General features: G+C 38.9%; 1 protein-coding gene and 1 long non-coding RNA gene across 2 annotated transcripts in view; both read left to right on the top strand.

Annotated features, from left to right (window-relative positions):
* Nucleotides 1–17,650, top strand: part of LOC134603136 (uncharacterized) — a 364,337-nt gene that overhangs the window by 338,285 nt on the left and 8,402 nt on the right. The gene's annotated exons all lie outside the window — the stretch shown is intronic.
* Nucleotides 1–17,650, top strand: part of PLEKHO2 (pleckstrin homology domain containing O2) — a 48,900-nt gene that overhangs the window by 26,201 nt on the left and 5,049 nt on the right. The window contains exons 2-5 of the mRNA XM_063448813.1: nt 11,113–11,259; nt 13,843–13,959; nt 16,961–17,065; nt 17,245–17,346. Coding sequence (XP_063304883.1) covers nt 11,113–11,259; nt 13,843–13,959; nt 16,961–17,065; nt 17,245–17,346 — 471 coding nt within the window. The remainder of the gene's footprint in view (nt 1–11,112; nt 11,260–13,842; nt 13,960–16,960; nt 17,066–17,244; nt 17,347–17,650) is intronic.

The following is a 17,650-nucleotide window of genomic DNA, read 5'->3' as shown; positions in this document are numbered from 1 at the left end:
TTGCGAGTGGGAGAGTGCGTCTGATGTTTCCTCTCTGGGCCCGCTGGTATCTGTAGTGTCAGACAGCCATTTTGGATGCTTGTGGTGTTCGCTTATAATAGCTGTGTCATGCTGCAGGCCGAATACATGCGGTTACCATTCTCTCCGCTTGGCGGTAGGTCGCTCCTCTGCTCTGCAGGGTTTCCCTAAAGCTTGTACATAGGTGGTCAAATGTCTCCAGGGGGTACCTGGGTTGCTGGGTTCGGGTGTTCCGCTCTTTGTGCTTACATTGGACGGCCATCTTGGGATTGCCTTGTGAGCCGTTTACCCCAGTATGGCTTGTGGCTGAATTGTCTACTTTTCTTCCTGGTCGTTGTGTCCAGTAGGGACCGGGATATCCCCCACTGGTCCAAAGGGGGGGTTGATTGAGTGGAAGTCGCTTGAGGGCTCTTGTGCCGAGGAAAGTGGCCGCCTCTCCTCGGCTTCAGCCTCAGAAGGCCGTGTTTGTGTCTCCGTGTTCCCGGCCTCGATGTGCCCCGGGGTGGTAGCGTTGGGTTCTGGAGGGCACCCCCGATGTGGGTGGCGCACCCCTGAGTGGTTTTGGGCTAAGTAGCTGTTGCTTTTGCCCCAGATTATGCCCACTCGGCGGGAGCCCGTGTCAGACACGTCTGAATGGCTTGATGGTCAGGCTCCGCCCCCCTGAAATTTTATATTTGATTTGAATTCCTAACAATTCTCACTTTAGTGAATAAAACTGGTGATAATTTTAACTGCCTTCAGCGTTTTTCTGGATAACTTTTATTGGTATTTAATGAGAGTGCTGAGCAAATCCTATAAACACCTGCTCCTCCGGTCTTTTAACACCTGCTCATCAGGTCTCTTCCGTAGTTTGTGATGAAAAGACATAAAATAAATAACTGAGCAAGATAACAGAAGACATGACGCAACTTTTATTACCTAACCAAAACTTTTGGCACTTTTTTTTTTGCATATCTTTTCAAATAATTTTTATTAAAGTTTTACATATTTGTATAACAACAGGAATATAAACATTGTATTTGGGGGTAGGAAGGGAAGGGAAACTTGGAAATGGAAAAGAATAACCATCCAGTATTACAATAGGCATAACAGTGTATATGGCAAAAATAAAAATAATATGTTTTTACATCAATGCACTTTAATAACAAATATGTCAAAGACCATATGCTGTTTTGATTTTTTCTTCCCACTTGTCCCAATTATATTTTAATATTGGGAAACCACGCATATGAGCTCTATGTGATAATTTGTGTGCCTTGTTTTCTAGAATCAAATTCCAATGTCTAGGTAAACAGGATGTAGCAGCGATCAAAATGTGACCTATGATTATTTTGTCTGTTCTATTAATGGATTCCGGGAGTTTTTTAAATAAGGCTAGTTCCGAGGTTAAAATGCTAATGGTCCTGTCCACTTTAATAATTAGGTCGTGAATCAATTTCCAATATTTAGTTAATTTAGGACAGAACCACCAAATATGGGCCATATTGCCCACACCCCCACAATCCCTCCAACACCGGTCAGAATACATATTGTTCATGTTGTGCAATCTAGACGGGGCTAGGTACCAACGATATAAAATTTTATAATGATTTTCAAAGTGGTCGGTGCAATACGAAATACCTTTTAAAGCTTTAAAAAAACCGAACCATTCTTCTAGATCGTACTGGGCACCCAGCTCCGTCTCCCATGACAACATGTGTTTTAATTTAACTAGGGGCTTGGCGTTATAAAACGAGTAGCATAAGGATATCGTGCCTTTACTAGTGGGGCTGCATAAAAAAGCTTTCTCTAATGGAGACATCTCAAGCGTTTTATAGTTTTTATCCGTTTCAGGTACCTTATATTGTTCTTTCAATTTGTCAATGATTACCTTACATTCCAACTCACATACATTCGTTAATCCATACTTAAGTTTCAATTTTTCCAAAGAAAGAATAGCATTGCCGTGGAAAAAATTGTCAAGATTAGTTATAGAGCATTCCTTCAACAGTTCTATTTTTAAGGATGGAATATAATCTTTCAATAATTCAATAGGCATTGCTCTATATAGGCTGGGAGAATGATCATTTTTAAAAACAATATCCCAGGCCTTAAGTGTAGTCTTGGTAGATAAAAATAACTTTGTAATTCCAGGTCTTTTCTTAGAGTTTAACCAGGGTAATTCCGACAGTCTAACCGGTAAAATTCTGGATTCTTCTATTTCCATCCATCTGGGTTTATCAACCTGATTGCCAAAGCTCACAGCCACTGCAGCGTTAGTGGCGAAATAATATTTGCGGAAATCGGGAACACCGATACCGCCATTCGATTTGTGGTGCTGCAGGGAAGTGAGCTTCACTCGAGCAGGCCTATTCCCCCAGATGAACTTCATAATTGTCGAATGAACTTTATTAAAAAATGATAATGGGATGGACAAAGGGATGGTCCTAAAAAAATATAGAATTTTTGGAAGTATCGTCATCTTAACAGATGCGACCCTCCCCAGCCATGAAAGTTCCATTCCGCCCCATCTCTCCATCTCCTTTTGTAGGTCCGACCATGCTTTCCTCAAGTTGTGATTATGCATATTTACCAAATTTTTACATAAATTAATGCCAAGATATTCCATGTAGTCAGCTCTCCAATCAAATAAATATAATTTCTTAAGGGCAATAGTTTCCGAATTTTTTAAATGAAATGGAAGGGCCTGAGACTTAGACTCGTTTAATTTGTAGTACGATATTTCGCCAAATTGAGTTAAAATGTCTTTGAGGTGGCTCAAAGATTCTTTTGGGTTTTTGACAGCCAGAATTATATCGTCTGCAAACAGGCCAATTTTGTGAGCGGATTCTTTAACAACAATTCCTGCAATTTGTGGGGTTATTCTAATTAGTTCAGCCAGGGGTTCTATTGCTAAAACAAATAGAATTGGGGATAAAGGGCACCCCTGTCTCGTCCCATTGGTTAGAGAAAACGTTTTAGACGAAAAACCGGAAGCCGAGACATGGGCGGAAGGTGCACAATATAGCGCCTTAACTGCTGTGATAAAGGATAGTGGTATGTTGAATCTTTCTAACGTTCTCCATAAATATCCCCAATGTATCCTGTCAAACGCCTTCTCTGCATCTAGAGATAGAAGCAATGAAGGCGTTTTGGTCATATTGATGTGCTGAATCAAGTTTATGAATCTTCTAGTCCCATCGGGCGCCTGTCTATCCTTTACAAAACCCACTTGATCCTTATTTATTAGCAATGGGATTAATTTGGTTAATCTATTTGCGAGAACTTTAGAATAAATCTTTGAATCATTATTGATTAGAGAAATGGGTCTAAAATTGTGGCATCTATCAGGAGTTTTACCTGGTTTTGGTAAGGTGACTATTCGTGCGCTCAAGGACTCCTCTGGCATCGTTCCCCCGGACTTATAGGAATTGAATAATTTGGTCATGTGGGGAATCAAAATTTCTTGAAAAGTTTTATAATATAAAATAGTGAATCCATCGGGGCCAGGGGCTTTTCCGGATGGCATAAGTTTAATCGCCTCAGCTATCTCTTTTGCTGATATTTCACATTCTAAACTCTCCAAGTGTTCTGGAGACAACCGAGGCAACGTCACTCTGTCTAAGAATTTATCAATGGTTGTTGCAGAAGGCTGGGTAAGGTTCGAATCGCGTTCTAAATTATAAAGTTTACCATAATACTCTGCAAACATGTCACTTATTTTAATAGGATGAAACACTTTTCGCCCCTGATCATCAAGTAAATACGCTATTTTTGATTGTGCATTCACATGCCGGAGTTTGGATGCCAAAAGAGTAGAGGCCCTGTTGCCTTTTAAGTAAAACGTTTTCCTGAGACGTCTCACCATAAGAGATGTACGATCTAAATTAATTTTGTTAATTTTAGCCTTAATTTCTCCTATCATTGCTGATATGGAAGACGAGGGACCACATTTATTGGCCTGGTTCAAATTGTACAGTTCTTTTTCCAATGTTCTTAAATTATTGCTATTAAGTTTCTTCAGGTGAGACGCTCTAGAAATAAAATGACCTCTTAACACAGCCTTATGCGCATTCCAAGACACCTCGCCAGGAACCTCGGGTGAGGCATTTTCCAAAAAATAATCGCTCAAAGCTTTCTCCGTCAATGATCTATTCACAACATCGTTTAATAAATAATCGCCTAATTTCCAGGATCTATTCGGGGCTGAAGAAGCAATTTCGTCAATATGCATTATGATTGGAGCATGGTCAGACCAGTTAATGTCTAAGATATCAGATTTCAAGATGTGCGGAATTAAAGCGTTCTGGACCATAAACCTGTCTAGCCTGGAATACATATTTTTAGAAACAGAATAATACGTAAAATCTCTTTCATTCTCATGCATCAGTCTCAAGGAATCATATAAACCACATTCAATCATGTATCTGGAACATTTGTTTGCTAATCTGTCGCTGTCCCCTCTATGTTGTTGATCATTGTCTTCTCTAGCGTTATCCAATTCACCGTCCATAACAAAATTCGTATCGCCACACATTACCAAGCTGCCTCTCACATTCTCATTCACTAATTTTTTTTGCATATCTGTCCTTTGTTTTTGTATAAAGAAAGGTGCAACATAGACTTACCCATAGGAAGCTGAGAAAGAAGGTGCGTTTAAAGCAGCAATTCTTACAAATTACTAAAGTAAACGTTCATTAGGATCCTTAAGGTATATATTATTTTCTTTTACTTTTTATTGCACTGTTAAATGCACTATTGTTATACATTGTAAGGAAAACTATAGTGTTAGCAATAGTGTCCTCTAGCTGTTTAGTTTACCAGCCCCACCTTCAAGTGCATTGAAAGGTAGTCTACTTACCTTTTCTCCCATGTAGCAGTGCTCTTCCTACGGGTGCTCCCACCTCCATGGCTGAAATCGAGAACGATCTCAGCCAATCCAATTCTTTCTCATAAGAAAGCATTGGGAGCCTAGTGCGCGTGCGCAGCAAAATATTATCAATATCAGTAGACAGCCACTAGAGGCAATCAAACCTTGTACTGTAAACAAAATTTGCAATTGTACAGTTAAAACTACAGGGACATTGGACCCAGACCACTCCATTAAATAAGAGATAAAGAGGTCTGGGTGCGTATAGTGTGCCTTTAATTTTTTTGCATTGTTTCCCTTTATTATTCTTTATATAGGGACACTTTAGGCACTTAGACCACTTCAGCTCATGTTTGCTTTATTTGCTTCGTATTTCCGGGTGTTTTAATTTGCGAGTGGGAGAGTGCATCCGATGTGCCTGCCGCCATTTTTCCTCTCTGGGCCCGCTGGTATCTGTAGTGTCGGACAGCCATTTTGGATGCTTGTGGTGTTCGCTTATAATAGCTGTGTCATGCTGCAGGCCGAATACATGCGGTTACCATTCTCTCCGCTTGGCGGTAGGTCGCTCCTCTGCTCTGCAGGGTTTCCCTAAAGCTTGTACATAGGTGGTCAAATGTCTCCAGGGGGTACCTGGATTGCTGGGTTCGGGTGTTCCGCTCTTTGTGCTTACATTGGGCGGCCATCTTGAGATTGCCTTGTGAGCCGTTTACCCCAGTATGGCTTGTGGCTGACTTGTCTGCTTTTCTTCCTGGTCGTTGTGTCCAGTAGGGACCGGGATATCCCCCACCGGTCCAAAGGGGGGGGGGTTGATTGAGTGGAAGTCGCTTGAGGGCTCTTGTGCCGAGGAAAGAGGCCGCCTCTCCTCGGCTTCAGCCTCAGAAGGCCGTGTTTGTGTCTCCGTGTTCCCGGCCTCGATGTGCCCCGGGGTGGTAGCATTGGGTTCTGGAGGGCACCCCCGATGTGGGTGGCGCACCCCTGAGTGGTTTTGGGCTAAGTAGCTGTTGCTTTTGCCCCAGATTATGCCCACTCGGCGGGAGCCCGTGTCAGACACGTCTGCATTGCTTGATGGTCAGGCTCCGCCCCCCTGAAATTTTATATTTGATTTGAATTCCTAACAATTCTCACTTTAGTGAATAAAACTGGTGATAATTTTAACTGCCTTCAGCGTGCCTTTAATTTTTTTTTATTGTTTCCCTTTATTATTCTTTATATAGGGACACTTTAGGCACTTAGACCACTTCAGCTCATGGAAGTGGTCTGGGTGCAGTGTCCAACATCCCTTAACCCTGCAGTGGTAATTATTGCATTTTTAATAAACTGCAATAATTACCTCCCAGGATTAACTCCTCTACTAGATAGCCTCTAGACCAGAGGAACTTCCAGGTGGTTAGGCGACTTTTAGTCGCCTAACTAAAGCAGGACATCCTTATGAGCTATATGGTCCAATCAAGGGCCTGTCTAAACCTGCATACCTCCCAGTGTTGAGAGGTACGTATATAGTTTACACCAATAGCACTACACAGATCTGATGTGTTGACTGTCCTTTTAATATTACAGATGATTTAAAAAACTCTATTAGGAAAATAAAGAAACATGCAAATTCAGAACTAAAATGTGTGAACAGATCACACCCACGGTATTATTTATCAACACGTTAAATAAATATGAGGCTTGCTAAAAATAGAAGAGGTAAATGTACGATTAAAAAGTGAATTTACGTTTGAAACCGTCTAAAAAAATATATTTTGTTCCACGTGTATTTAAGCATCTAAACTTAGGGCCACTCTGTTGAAGAAAAAAAAAAACTACTTTACATATTAAATGTAATCTACTCTGTGACAAACTTGTCACATCAGTATAAACTTCCTATGGTTTAGTCATTCAGCGTAATAACTTGTTTATTCAAATACTACTTGTAGTGGTATTGCCATATGTCTTGGCATCAACAAACTGCATGCTGACACAGGGCAACAAATAGATTCAATTATTAAATTTATTTTTAAAGGGACACTATAGTCACCTGAACAACTTTAGCGTAATGAAGCAGTTTTGGTGTATAGAACATGCCCCTGCAGCCTCACTGCTTAATCCTCTGTCATTTAGGAGTTAAATCCCTTTGTTTATGAACCTTAGTCACACCTCCCTGCATGTGACTTGCACAGCCTTCCATAAACACTTCCTGTAAAGAGAGCCTTATTTAGGCTTTCTTTATTGCAAGTTCTGTTTAATTAAGATTTTCTTATCCCCTGCTATGTTCATAGCTTGCTAGACCCTGAAAGAGCCTCCTGTATGTGATTAAAGTTCAATTTAGAGATTGAGATACAATTATTTAAGGTAAATTACATCTGTTTGAAAGTGAAACCAGTTTTTTTTTTTTTCATGCTGGCTCTGTCAGTCATAGCCAGGGGAGGTGTGGCTAGGGCTGCATAAACAGAAGCAAAGTGATTTAACTCCTAAGTGACAGTGAAATTGCAGGGGAATGATCTATACACTAAAACTGCTTTATTTAGCTAAAGTAATTTAGGTGACTATAGTGTTCCTTTAAGTGTTACAGTTACTAGTACAGCAAGGCTTCAGAGGAAGCACCTCTATCCCAAAACAACCTCATTCATTTTCAGTTCACTAAAATGTGCTGTTTAGAGAACAAACTCCACAGGACTAACCATTATAGAATTAACTTTAAAAAAAATGGCTAAAATAGAAAATAAAATGGAAAAATTCAGAAAGACAGCAATTTTGAAAGTTTACAAATGTTGGCATAATCTTTGAATTATCTTTTGAATAGGAGACAATACACACCAGAAAAAAAACAGTAAATAGCTTCACCCCCTAGAACGTCTAATGCCCCTCACACCCATATACCATGCTGAAATAATATCCCTTAATTTAGTAAACCTATTATTTTACTGTTTCCCACCTTTGTCCATACAGTAATTTTTAATATCTGGAGTTCAGCAATTGCTGAACTGTGCCATACTGTCACAGAGCTCTCCTAGCATCCCCCATGACTTTGTGTGTGCCATGCATGCCAGTGTAGCTTACCATAAAGACCTTCCTCTTCTGTGTTGTGGGTAAAGAGAGTACAAAACAGCCACCAAATGGACCCACATAGATTGATCTCAGCAATGTCTGTTGGGGGGAGGGGAGGAGGGTCAGAAGAACCAATCACCTCTGCTGGAAAAGGGCGTAGAGCTCTCTGCTGGTAGATGGGTGGATAGCAGGCCAGCCCCCAAGGACTCACTTTTGGAAAAGAGCAGAATATAATGATTCTGTCTATTGGACACTCCCCAGCCAAGGGCAGAGAGATCAGAGGTAGGAAAGGCCACTAGGCTAAATAGGCAGGAGAGGAAGCCTTAATACTACAGGGAAGGGTAGTGGGATATGTCTCACTTTTAGAGAATATCACCTGGGCCTAATTATTCAGTAACTCATATACAGAGATATTGTGAGCAATTTGTCTGTCACTTGCACCTCATGGTGTCCATCCTTCACTTAGATATGTCCATGTGTAAGCATAGGGTGTTTAGATGCAAATATAAATAAATGATGGCCTAACTGAGAACTAGGTTCCTTGACAAATATCACTTGAAATATATGATAAGCCTCTATTTCCCTATGAAGAGACAGTTACAGAGTTAGTCACTATTTTGAGAATTCAGGGTTAATTTAAACTGAATTTCAAATTAAAGGTTAGAGTAGTAGATCTGAAAACATAGCTGACTTAGAGACTTTTTCAAGTTTGGCTGTCTTGACCTTAAATGACCACTATAGGCACCCAGACCACTTCAGCTCAATGAAGTGGTCTGGGTGCCAGGTCCAGCTAGGATTAACCCTTTCTTCTATAAACATAGCAGTTTCAGAGAAACGGCTATGTTTATAATAGGGTTAATCCAGCCTCTAGAAGACGCCAGCGTCCATAGGAAAGCATTGAGAATGCTTTCCTATGGACTGGCTGAATGCGCGCGCGGAGGAGAGTCCCCGCCTGGCGCTGGAAAAAGAGGAAAATTTAACCCCTTCCAACCCCTAGAGCCCGGCGGGAGGGGGACCCTGAGGGTGGGGGCACTATAGTGCCAGGAAAATGAGTGTGTTTTCCTGGCACTATAGTGGTCCTTTAAATTTGAAATTCGCTTTGAATTCACCAAGACGTTTAGTGAACTTTAGTGAACAACCCTGTTAGTTTCCTCCAGCTTCATAAGAACTGCAGCTTCCGCAAGCTTTTTACAGGGTTACTGTAATCCTTTTTAATCATGAGTTTTTGTTATTTTAATTTAGGATGCCCTATTAAGCATTTCTACTTAGGTGCCTGCCTTAAACAGTTAAAACAGAAGTTTTTACTTACCTTAATCCATCACCAGCACCAGGCATGCACATGTTGAACCGGCCTGGAGATTGTGTGGGGAGGTATAGAGGGAGGGATTTTTATTAAAATAAAAAAATAACGACTATAATGGAGAGAGGTGAGAGGTGAGAGGGAGCGCTCAGGATGGGGGGAGCATATTATCAACTTGCAGGCTCTGCGAGAGATGGAAAATATGGCGACAGACATAAAATATGCACAGAAATGGGCAGTGCGGAACAGAGATCTCTCTCTACAGGAAATGTGTAGTGAGACTGTGCAGATCACATGTAGGGGAGGTGTGGCTAGAGCTGCATAAACAAAGACATTTAAATCCTAAATTCCAAAGGCTTAAGCAGTTAGAATACAACGGAATGATCTATACACCAAAACCACTTCATTAAATTAAAGTTGTGTTGGTGCTTAAAGTGTCCCATTAAACTTATGCCTGTGCCTAGATCTGTTGAACAAATTTGCTTGACATTGACCTATACTGAATTTTGCTGTAATAATAGTTTTTTTTGCAGGATACACTACCATGTGTACTAAAAACAAGAACATTTTTAATCCAGTACATGTGGTTTCTATTACTTTTGTTACTCCTATGTTTTTTTTTTTATATATATTTAAAGTTTGCAAATCTGCTTGTCAGCTTACCACAATTCACTGACCAGAGAATTAACCTATTTAGAATCTCGCATCGAAAGCCTTCTGCACATATCAGAAGATAGTTTTGATGTTGAAGTGTAGTTTAATTAACTGAACAAATTCTATTCAAAATACAATTTTTGGAGAATGCATGGCCAGACTGTCTCCCTAATGCACTGTTTGTGTCAATGTGGGTAGCTTATTACATGATTAATTATAAAAATCATTAGTGCTTGGTATGATATGGGATTGTCCTATCCTACCACTCTGGAAAAAGTGCTTCACGTCATTCTAAATCATAATAGGAATAGCTCTGCCCTTGTGTCCTGATGTTGCCTTCTGCCACATGTTTCCTCCAGGGCCCTGAATTAGAGATTGGAAAACAATGCTGACAATCTCAGTCGATCGCAAACCTTTCCAAAATAAAGTCAATAATTTACCACACTCACGAGTTGGAATGTGTGGCTCATAATATATATAGTACTCTGCAAACCAATGACAAAATGTGGTCACAAAACAAGTTTCCCCACCCCAGCACTCTCGCTGAGTGTTTTTGTTTTATATGAACTGGTTCTGTAATGTAATGATGGAATTTCCTGCCTGTTGCTATGACGGTGTTCTACTCCATCTTTCTAGCAGACCGCCACCTTTTCTCTTCTTCATCGTCGTCCCACTCACTCATCATGCCTCCTCTGTCATATTTGTCTTCTTGCACTCATATTACCCCTCTCCTTGTATTTCTCTCTATTAGGGTACTTTGTGTTTGTGTATATCTCCCTTTTGTATGGTATGTGTTACTTGGCTTGTAAATTATCTAATATTTTTTTTGTTTGTATCTTTGTTATAATATCAGTATTGGTTGAAATAGAAAAAAAAAAACAGAAATTTGAGTACCCTCGTTTATACAGCCATTTTTAGTTTGTTTTATTTTGTAAAAAATGTTTAGTTGGAAAGTTTAAATGCATTGTTAAATTTAAATCTTTTTGATAAATAAAAAAATAATTCCATTTTAATTCACTGATAACTTTTTATTAAAACAGTAAAACATGGCAGGGAACAAAATGGTGTATATATATATATATACTATGTACTATATTAAAATGTTTACCAGAAGTAAAAGTTTTATGGACTGGATTGAAAAATTGTCTTATTTTAAACGTGACAGCTTCCACTTTAAACTATTCCATGTTCACATTAGTTCAATGTCAGTAGTCTTGCCAAAATGCATATTAATCTATCAGTTTGTACTCTTTGTCCCCAGGGTGTGAAGGGGAACAGTAACACCACTCCAGTGTCTCAGGTTCCCGTCAAGGCTGGATGGTTAAAGAGAAGTAGCGGGTTGCTAGGCCTGTGGAAAGAACGCTACATTCTGCTACTTAAAACACAGCTTCTCTTGTGTGAAAGCGAGGTGAGTTACAAGTAATTTCAAGGCAAGCTAGAGACCTCACTGCACCGCTGAGCAAATTGATACATGTTCCTGCTATCAATTAGGGGGAGTGTAGGCATCACTGGGAATGATGCTGCCTCATAAAGATGACTAATGGGATTATTTACTAATGTGTGAACTGAGGTGTTCTGACAACAGAATTATAAATTGTTTCACCACAAAGGATAGTTTTGAAATGTATCTAGTTTTCCAATATACCGTTGACGAGTTTGTTAAAATAGCATCATTGGGAGATTTTTTTTTCTAACTTGACTACTTTGGCCTAAATCCTAGTGGTCAGTTCTTAATTTTCCACTTTTTGTAGTTTAGTGAATCGGTTTTTAAATGCTGCTTTCTCTCTGTGTAGATGATATTTTGTGGAGCCTGAGGAAATATTTTGAAGGCCAAGTCCTAAAGCTCCCATAGCGAGGGTGTGTGAAGTGGGTGTGTTTCCTGTGCTGTCACCGCTGGTCTCCACTTTGCCAGGAATTTCAGACACCCAACCCTTCTGCCAAGTGAGACATTTTTTTGTGAATAGAATCTTGGCAAGAAATTGTGGAAAATATCAGTGCTACAAAAGCTTGCATATGTGAGATAAGCTGGGCTGACACCTGTCAGTTCTGGGTAACTTGCCAGATATTTACCAGTGATAGGTGCTCTTGTCTATTGTGCAGGAACACATGTGGGTATAAAAGTACACAAAACTCTTACTGCTCAGTAAAAGCGACATGGCTCACAAAGTAAATAACATTTAGAATTAGTACGTGGTGAGGGGGCTTGTTTCAGTCATACATTGTCACAACACTAGTTAAAGACTAGGCTTTGAGGCACTATGAACAAAATGGTCTCTTATACTGGTAAGCATTGCAGGTTAACAATATCATTAGGTCACATTGGTGGCTTCCCTTTTTAAATCTGCTTCCCTTTCCATTCCTGCTTAACCAAGTGTGGAGAACTGACACGAGCATTGCATACTTAAGGCCAAAACAGCTGGGCTGGAAAAAGAGTTGAGCTAAAAAAAATTTTTCCATTTCAGCTCATTTTCCCTACAAATTGTAATTCCCTTGTTAGTTACTTCAGTTGCCAGCTGAGTGAATAACCGTGAATTACAGCCTACTTAAGACTATAATATGTCAAAGAATGCTGTGTTCTAGTGATGCAATACAAATTAACAAACCACTTACTGTCCAAGCAAAGAGCAGGTCTCTCACTGCACCTAAGCAACCAAATGACAGCCAACACATATCGGAATCGTTCACGAGAGACTTATTGTGGTGTAAACACTAAAATCATTTAGTTGTAATGAGTAGTGGAGTTCAAAAACATTGCACATTTTTTTAAAATAAATTAACACATTTTAATGGGAAATGTTTTGACAAAACACAATAATATGTTTACTGGTAAATGATACAAGATTTACAGACTAAATGCTAAATTTCGTGATTTAACAATGTATGTTGACCTAAAATGAGTCATTTCCTAGTTTATTCTACACTATTCTGTGTTCAGTGTATAAACCCGGCAGTGTATAAAAATAAGCAAGATGTCAATTTGCCACATTTCTGTTAGTTACTCTGTTGAATTCTGTTTAGTTAATAAACCCTCCAACTTCTTTTGAATTTGGTCATCTATAAAATACAGGTAGCCAATTGCAAGCTATACAAGTCTGTCCGGAAAAAGTTCGGCCATTGTTATTATAACGAGAACGGTTTGCGCAACATCAATGTAACCTGGCCGCCAAGGAGAGCAACCTGGAACGCGCATGCTTGAGCAATGACAACTTCACTGTGCTGGTCCGTGGGGGCGCTAGAGCATGTGTACTATATGGCCATCGCATTCAAAATAACTGAGCGAGTAAAACAAAGAATCTGCATCAAATATTACGTTAAGCTTGAACATTCTTCTGCGTAAACTATTAGGATGATTCAGAAGGCTTCCGGGGACGATGCAATGAGTGCAGCGCAAATAAAAGTGTGGCACAAATGCTGTCGATAATCTGTTTAAAGATTGGCCCTGCGACTTCTGACTCTTCCGAAAACTAAAATAACCTTTGAAAGGGAAGAAATTTCAGACCGTCGATGAGATTCAGGTAAATACGGCAAAGCACTTGATGGTGACAAAGCAGTTGATGGTGATTCTAACAAAGGATTTTGTAGAGTGTTTTGAACAGTGGAAGAGACACTGGGAGAACCGTGTGAGGTCCCAAGGTGCCTATTTTGAAGACGACTGAGGCGCCATTGTCCTATGTACGATGTTTGTTGAATCTTGTATCTTTCTTCTTTTCTATTTTTCATATTACACGGCTGGATACTTTCCAGACAGACCTCGTAGAGCCATTCAGTTATAGTAGGGCATTGTGGTATCATGCTGCAGTAGAATGATCACATATGAAGTAAGCAAAAAAGGCACTGCTAATTATTGATATAACCTCTCTAGAGCAGAGTCTTTATTACCAGTAAGTGAACGTTATTTTATTGAAATGACTTGTCTCTTTCACCAGTTGTACAACGCTGCTGACTATGATAGTACTTTATTAATAATGATAATAGCAACATAATTTTGCAGGATGAACAAAAATGTCTGGAAACACTGGAGCTTGGAAGTTACGAGAGATGCCAAGATCAGAAAGCCTTCCTTAAACGCAAAAGACATTTTACACTTATCCCTTCCCCAGGAACCAAGGTAGGATTTGAAAGATTCACTTCCTTATTTTCTAGAATAGAATTCATGGGGAAAGGGGAGTAGGAGTATATTGTATATTATTGCAATGGGAGGAACATGTTTCTGGTGTACATTGGCCATTGGGCTTCGGTTTTACCATGCTCGTTACATGATAAAGATTTCAGAACAGTTATTGAAAAAAGGGTTAACTCTATAACATTCAAGGTCCTTCTGCAAAGTGTGTGACTCATAGTGAAGAGGTGACTTCTCAGAAGAGCAGCCCATCAGGAAGTGTGAGAAAGAGGTCCGCCTGCACCGTCTTTAGACACAACTTAAATATTAGCAGCTGCTTGACAGGAGCGAAATCTAAAATAGAAAGGATTCAACTACCAGCGCTGCAAATAGATAGCAGCATATAGGAGTCCACTGACAGCCACATAGCCTCTATAATCAAACCAGAGATGTTTTTAAGCAGATAAGTCTTATTTTTGCAGATTGTACCTGGATAGCTGTGAAATGCAGTAGATTACAGGAAATTATACAAGTAGATGTTCAGATATAAATAAAGTTATGATCTTACATACAGTTACCTATTAAAGTGCATACAGAAAGTTGTTGGTTTGTTCAATAAACAGTGAATTGTGGTTAATGGAACACCATCTTGAAAAATATAGACAAAACATGTCAAAGTTGTGAAAATCTCCAATATGGATAATTTTTCCAATTTGCAATAAACCCATAAGTGCCTCGTTTGTTCCATGTTGACTAATATAAGAATTGTAACAGTCATCATAAGAACAATATTGCTCCCAGATTGCTTAGTGAGAGGACGAGAAATCAAATGTTTAGGTCTCAGTTAAGTCGATAGTCTCACCTACATAATTAAGTTTGTGATTCTAAGGGGTAGGTGGGATGATCTAGCCTCTGTCAAACCGTGACTGTCTGGATGGCAAACTGAATACATTCATTAGAAGCAGTCCTATCGCTATCCCCATGTTCATAATGGTTACTGATAATGGTCCGACAGCCAAGGGGTTATAGATGGGAGATAATCCTCATTAAACACCATCAACTTTGTCACACTCTTCTAGAACTCGTTTAGATTACCCTGCACAGAGAGAGTGACTTTAGTTTTCTTTGATTGTAGACAAAATTTTACAGCTCAGCTAATCATAAACCTACATGACAACCCTCCCACAAAGATAATAAAGCCATGTGTTTGCTACTGTTATTGAAAACAGTGTGTTGATTAGAGCAAACTCAGCATAATTCTAGAATGTATCACAGAAAGTACAACTGATCATCAACTTTACTTGTCCATCCTTGTTGGTCAAACACCTCTAAGATCATTCATCACCTCATGCTTACAGTTAATGTAGATCTTATTTGTAAATAACTGATCCGCCTATGACAAATATCGTGTTTCCTGTATTACAACAATCTGATTAAGTTACAGGAGGATTCTGGAAGAGTGACTTTTTTTATATCACATGAAAGGTTCAAAACGCTCTCACTTCTCACATTTGGAGGATTGAGTAACACATTAACCCACTAATTCCAATAAAGTATCAGATGCTTCCTTTTAAGGTGCTAGAAAAAGTGCAGAACTGAAAATAAGCAGCAGACACTGCATAGTTACACAACAACAACAAAAAACACAAGAAGTGCTTGTAAATAAAAGTGTACAATTTTCAGTGTTATTTCCAATACAATTGTGCAAATTATATAATAAAAAATAATACTTATATACACTAAATAATACTTATTTATACTAAATAATACTTATATACACTAAATAATACTTATATACACTAATTCCTCAGGGTTGTGCATTCTAGAAAATCAACAAAGTGCAAAAGGTTGTGCTTACTGAATAAATAAAATCAGCTAATAATCCCCCCAAAATTGTAAAACTCACATATACCAGAGCCTATTCTCTGGCTCTGGGTAAATGTTGCATAACCGACATGTTTCTGTCTCTTTAAGATGAATGTGCTGCAGCAATAAAACATGAAACAAAGAGGTCCGGAATGGTGTAATACCTTCAATTTATTTTAGCCCCAAAAGATTTAAAACACTTACGTTAAAATGTTGTGAGCTCACAACACATGAAACCCACGATATTTGCTTTAAATTTAAAATAAACACCAATTTCAAGTAGTTGAGCGTTGTCCTGATCACGTGGTACACTTTTTCCCCTGTGACGTGTTTTGCCCAACCCATGTGGGCTTCAGCCAGGGAATAGGCTCTGGCATATGTGAGTTTTACCCTTTTGGGGAGATTGTTAAAGAATTTTATTTATATAGCAAGCACTGTGTTTTGCACTTTGTATTTTTTCTATGACACAAAACCCTGAGGAATTAGTGTCTATAAGCATTATTTTTTATTTTTTATTTACACAAGTATATTGGAAATAACAATGGAAATGGTGCACTTTAATTTCAAGCGCAACACTATTTATGTTGTTTTTTGTTTTTTTTTAATGAGTAACATGTTGTGTCAGATTATAAACATTTACTTTTATGGACTTGGGGAGTAAAGGGTAATTCAGAAAATATCAACTACTGTAATTCCAGGAAAAACTTAATAAAAGACAGACTCTTGCATTAGATAAATATTGTGCAAGTCAAAACTGTATATTATTACAAGCACCTCTCTCCTACTCAAAAACAAGGCCAATAAATTTCAGCTAAAATAAGAGGAATTTTTGGATCAAAGGGATATAACTTGAAAAATTAATGTGGAATCCAGTGTTTCTGTTGATCAGTTAAAGGAGACATAGAGGAAGTATAATATAATGAAGTTTCAGTAGGGGCGGGGTCAACAATGTGGGAATAAAAAAGCACAACAATGTTGTTAAATAACTGGATGGAAAGGCCACAGGAACAAGATAGAGGTGAGGTGTATGGATACATACAATACAGGAACGGAATAGGGGTATGAAGGGGGAAAAGGTAGAGAGCTGTAGGTAGAGTGAGCTACTTTGAGGGCAAGGTCACAGTGATGATAATTTTTCTTCTAGGTGCAAGATGTCAAATTTCAGGCCAAAAATGCAGAAGAGAGGGATGCATGGATCCAGGCTCTGAATGAGGGAATAAGCCGAGGCAAAAACAAAATCTTGGATGAGGTATTGAATCATAGAAAATATTAATGTATGATACATGCAACTAGCATTAGCTTTTAAAATGTGCTTGTATTTGCATGACATTTTCATCTCAGAACTGTACATTTCTTTCCTTGCTAGAACTGTATGTGTTTAAGGTGATACTTTTTAGGACACAGATTAAAAATAAGCAATTTTTACAGGTAAAGGTGGACAACACCATTTCTTTAGAGCATGTGACTAGGGACCGAGTAAAGATGGGAGCTGCGAAGAGAAGACCACCTACTAGGGTACACCTCAAAGAAGTAAGTTACTTCAGCAGAAAAACCCCGGGAAGCCTAATGTTTATCATTTCATAATTTGGCAATATGAGCTTCCAGAGTTGTACAATGCAGTACAATGGATGTTATTTATAACCTCCAGTATTAAGGAAAGGTTGTATAGGTGGGACAATCAGACAAAACATTCTATTCCATTCCAGGTTTAGAATTTGACCTCCATGGTTCATTTCTCTGTTCATTAGACACGTACAATTCATGTAGTTTCGAATTTAGACAAGTTTGGCAATTTGGTAGCTTTCAAATTCTTTACAAATCAAATTCAAAGCTA

Source organism: Pelobates fuscus, chromosome 3 (genome assembly GCF_036172605.1).
Source record: "Pelobates fuscus isolate aPelFus1 chromosome 3, aPelFus1.pri, whole genome shotgun sequence".
Classification (NCBI taxonomy): Eukaryota; Metazoa; Chordata; class Amphibia; order Anura; family Pelobatidae; genus Pelobates; species Pelobates fuscus.
This window is presented reverse-complemented; position numbering and strand designations above follow the sequence as displayed.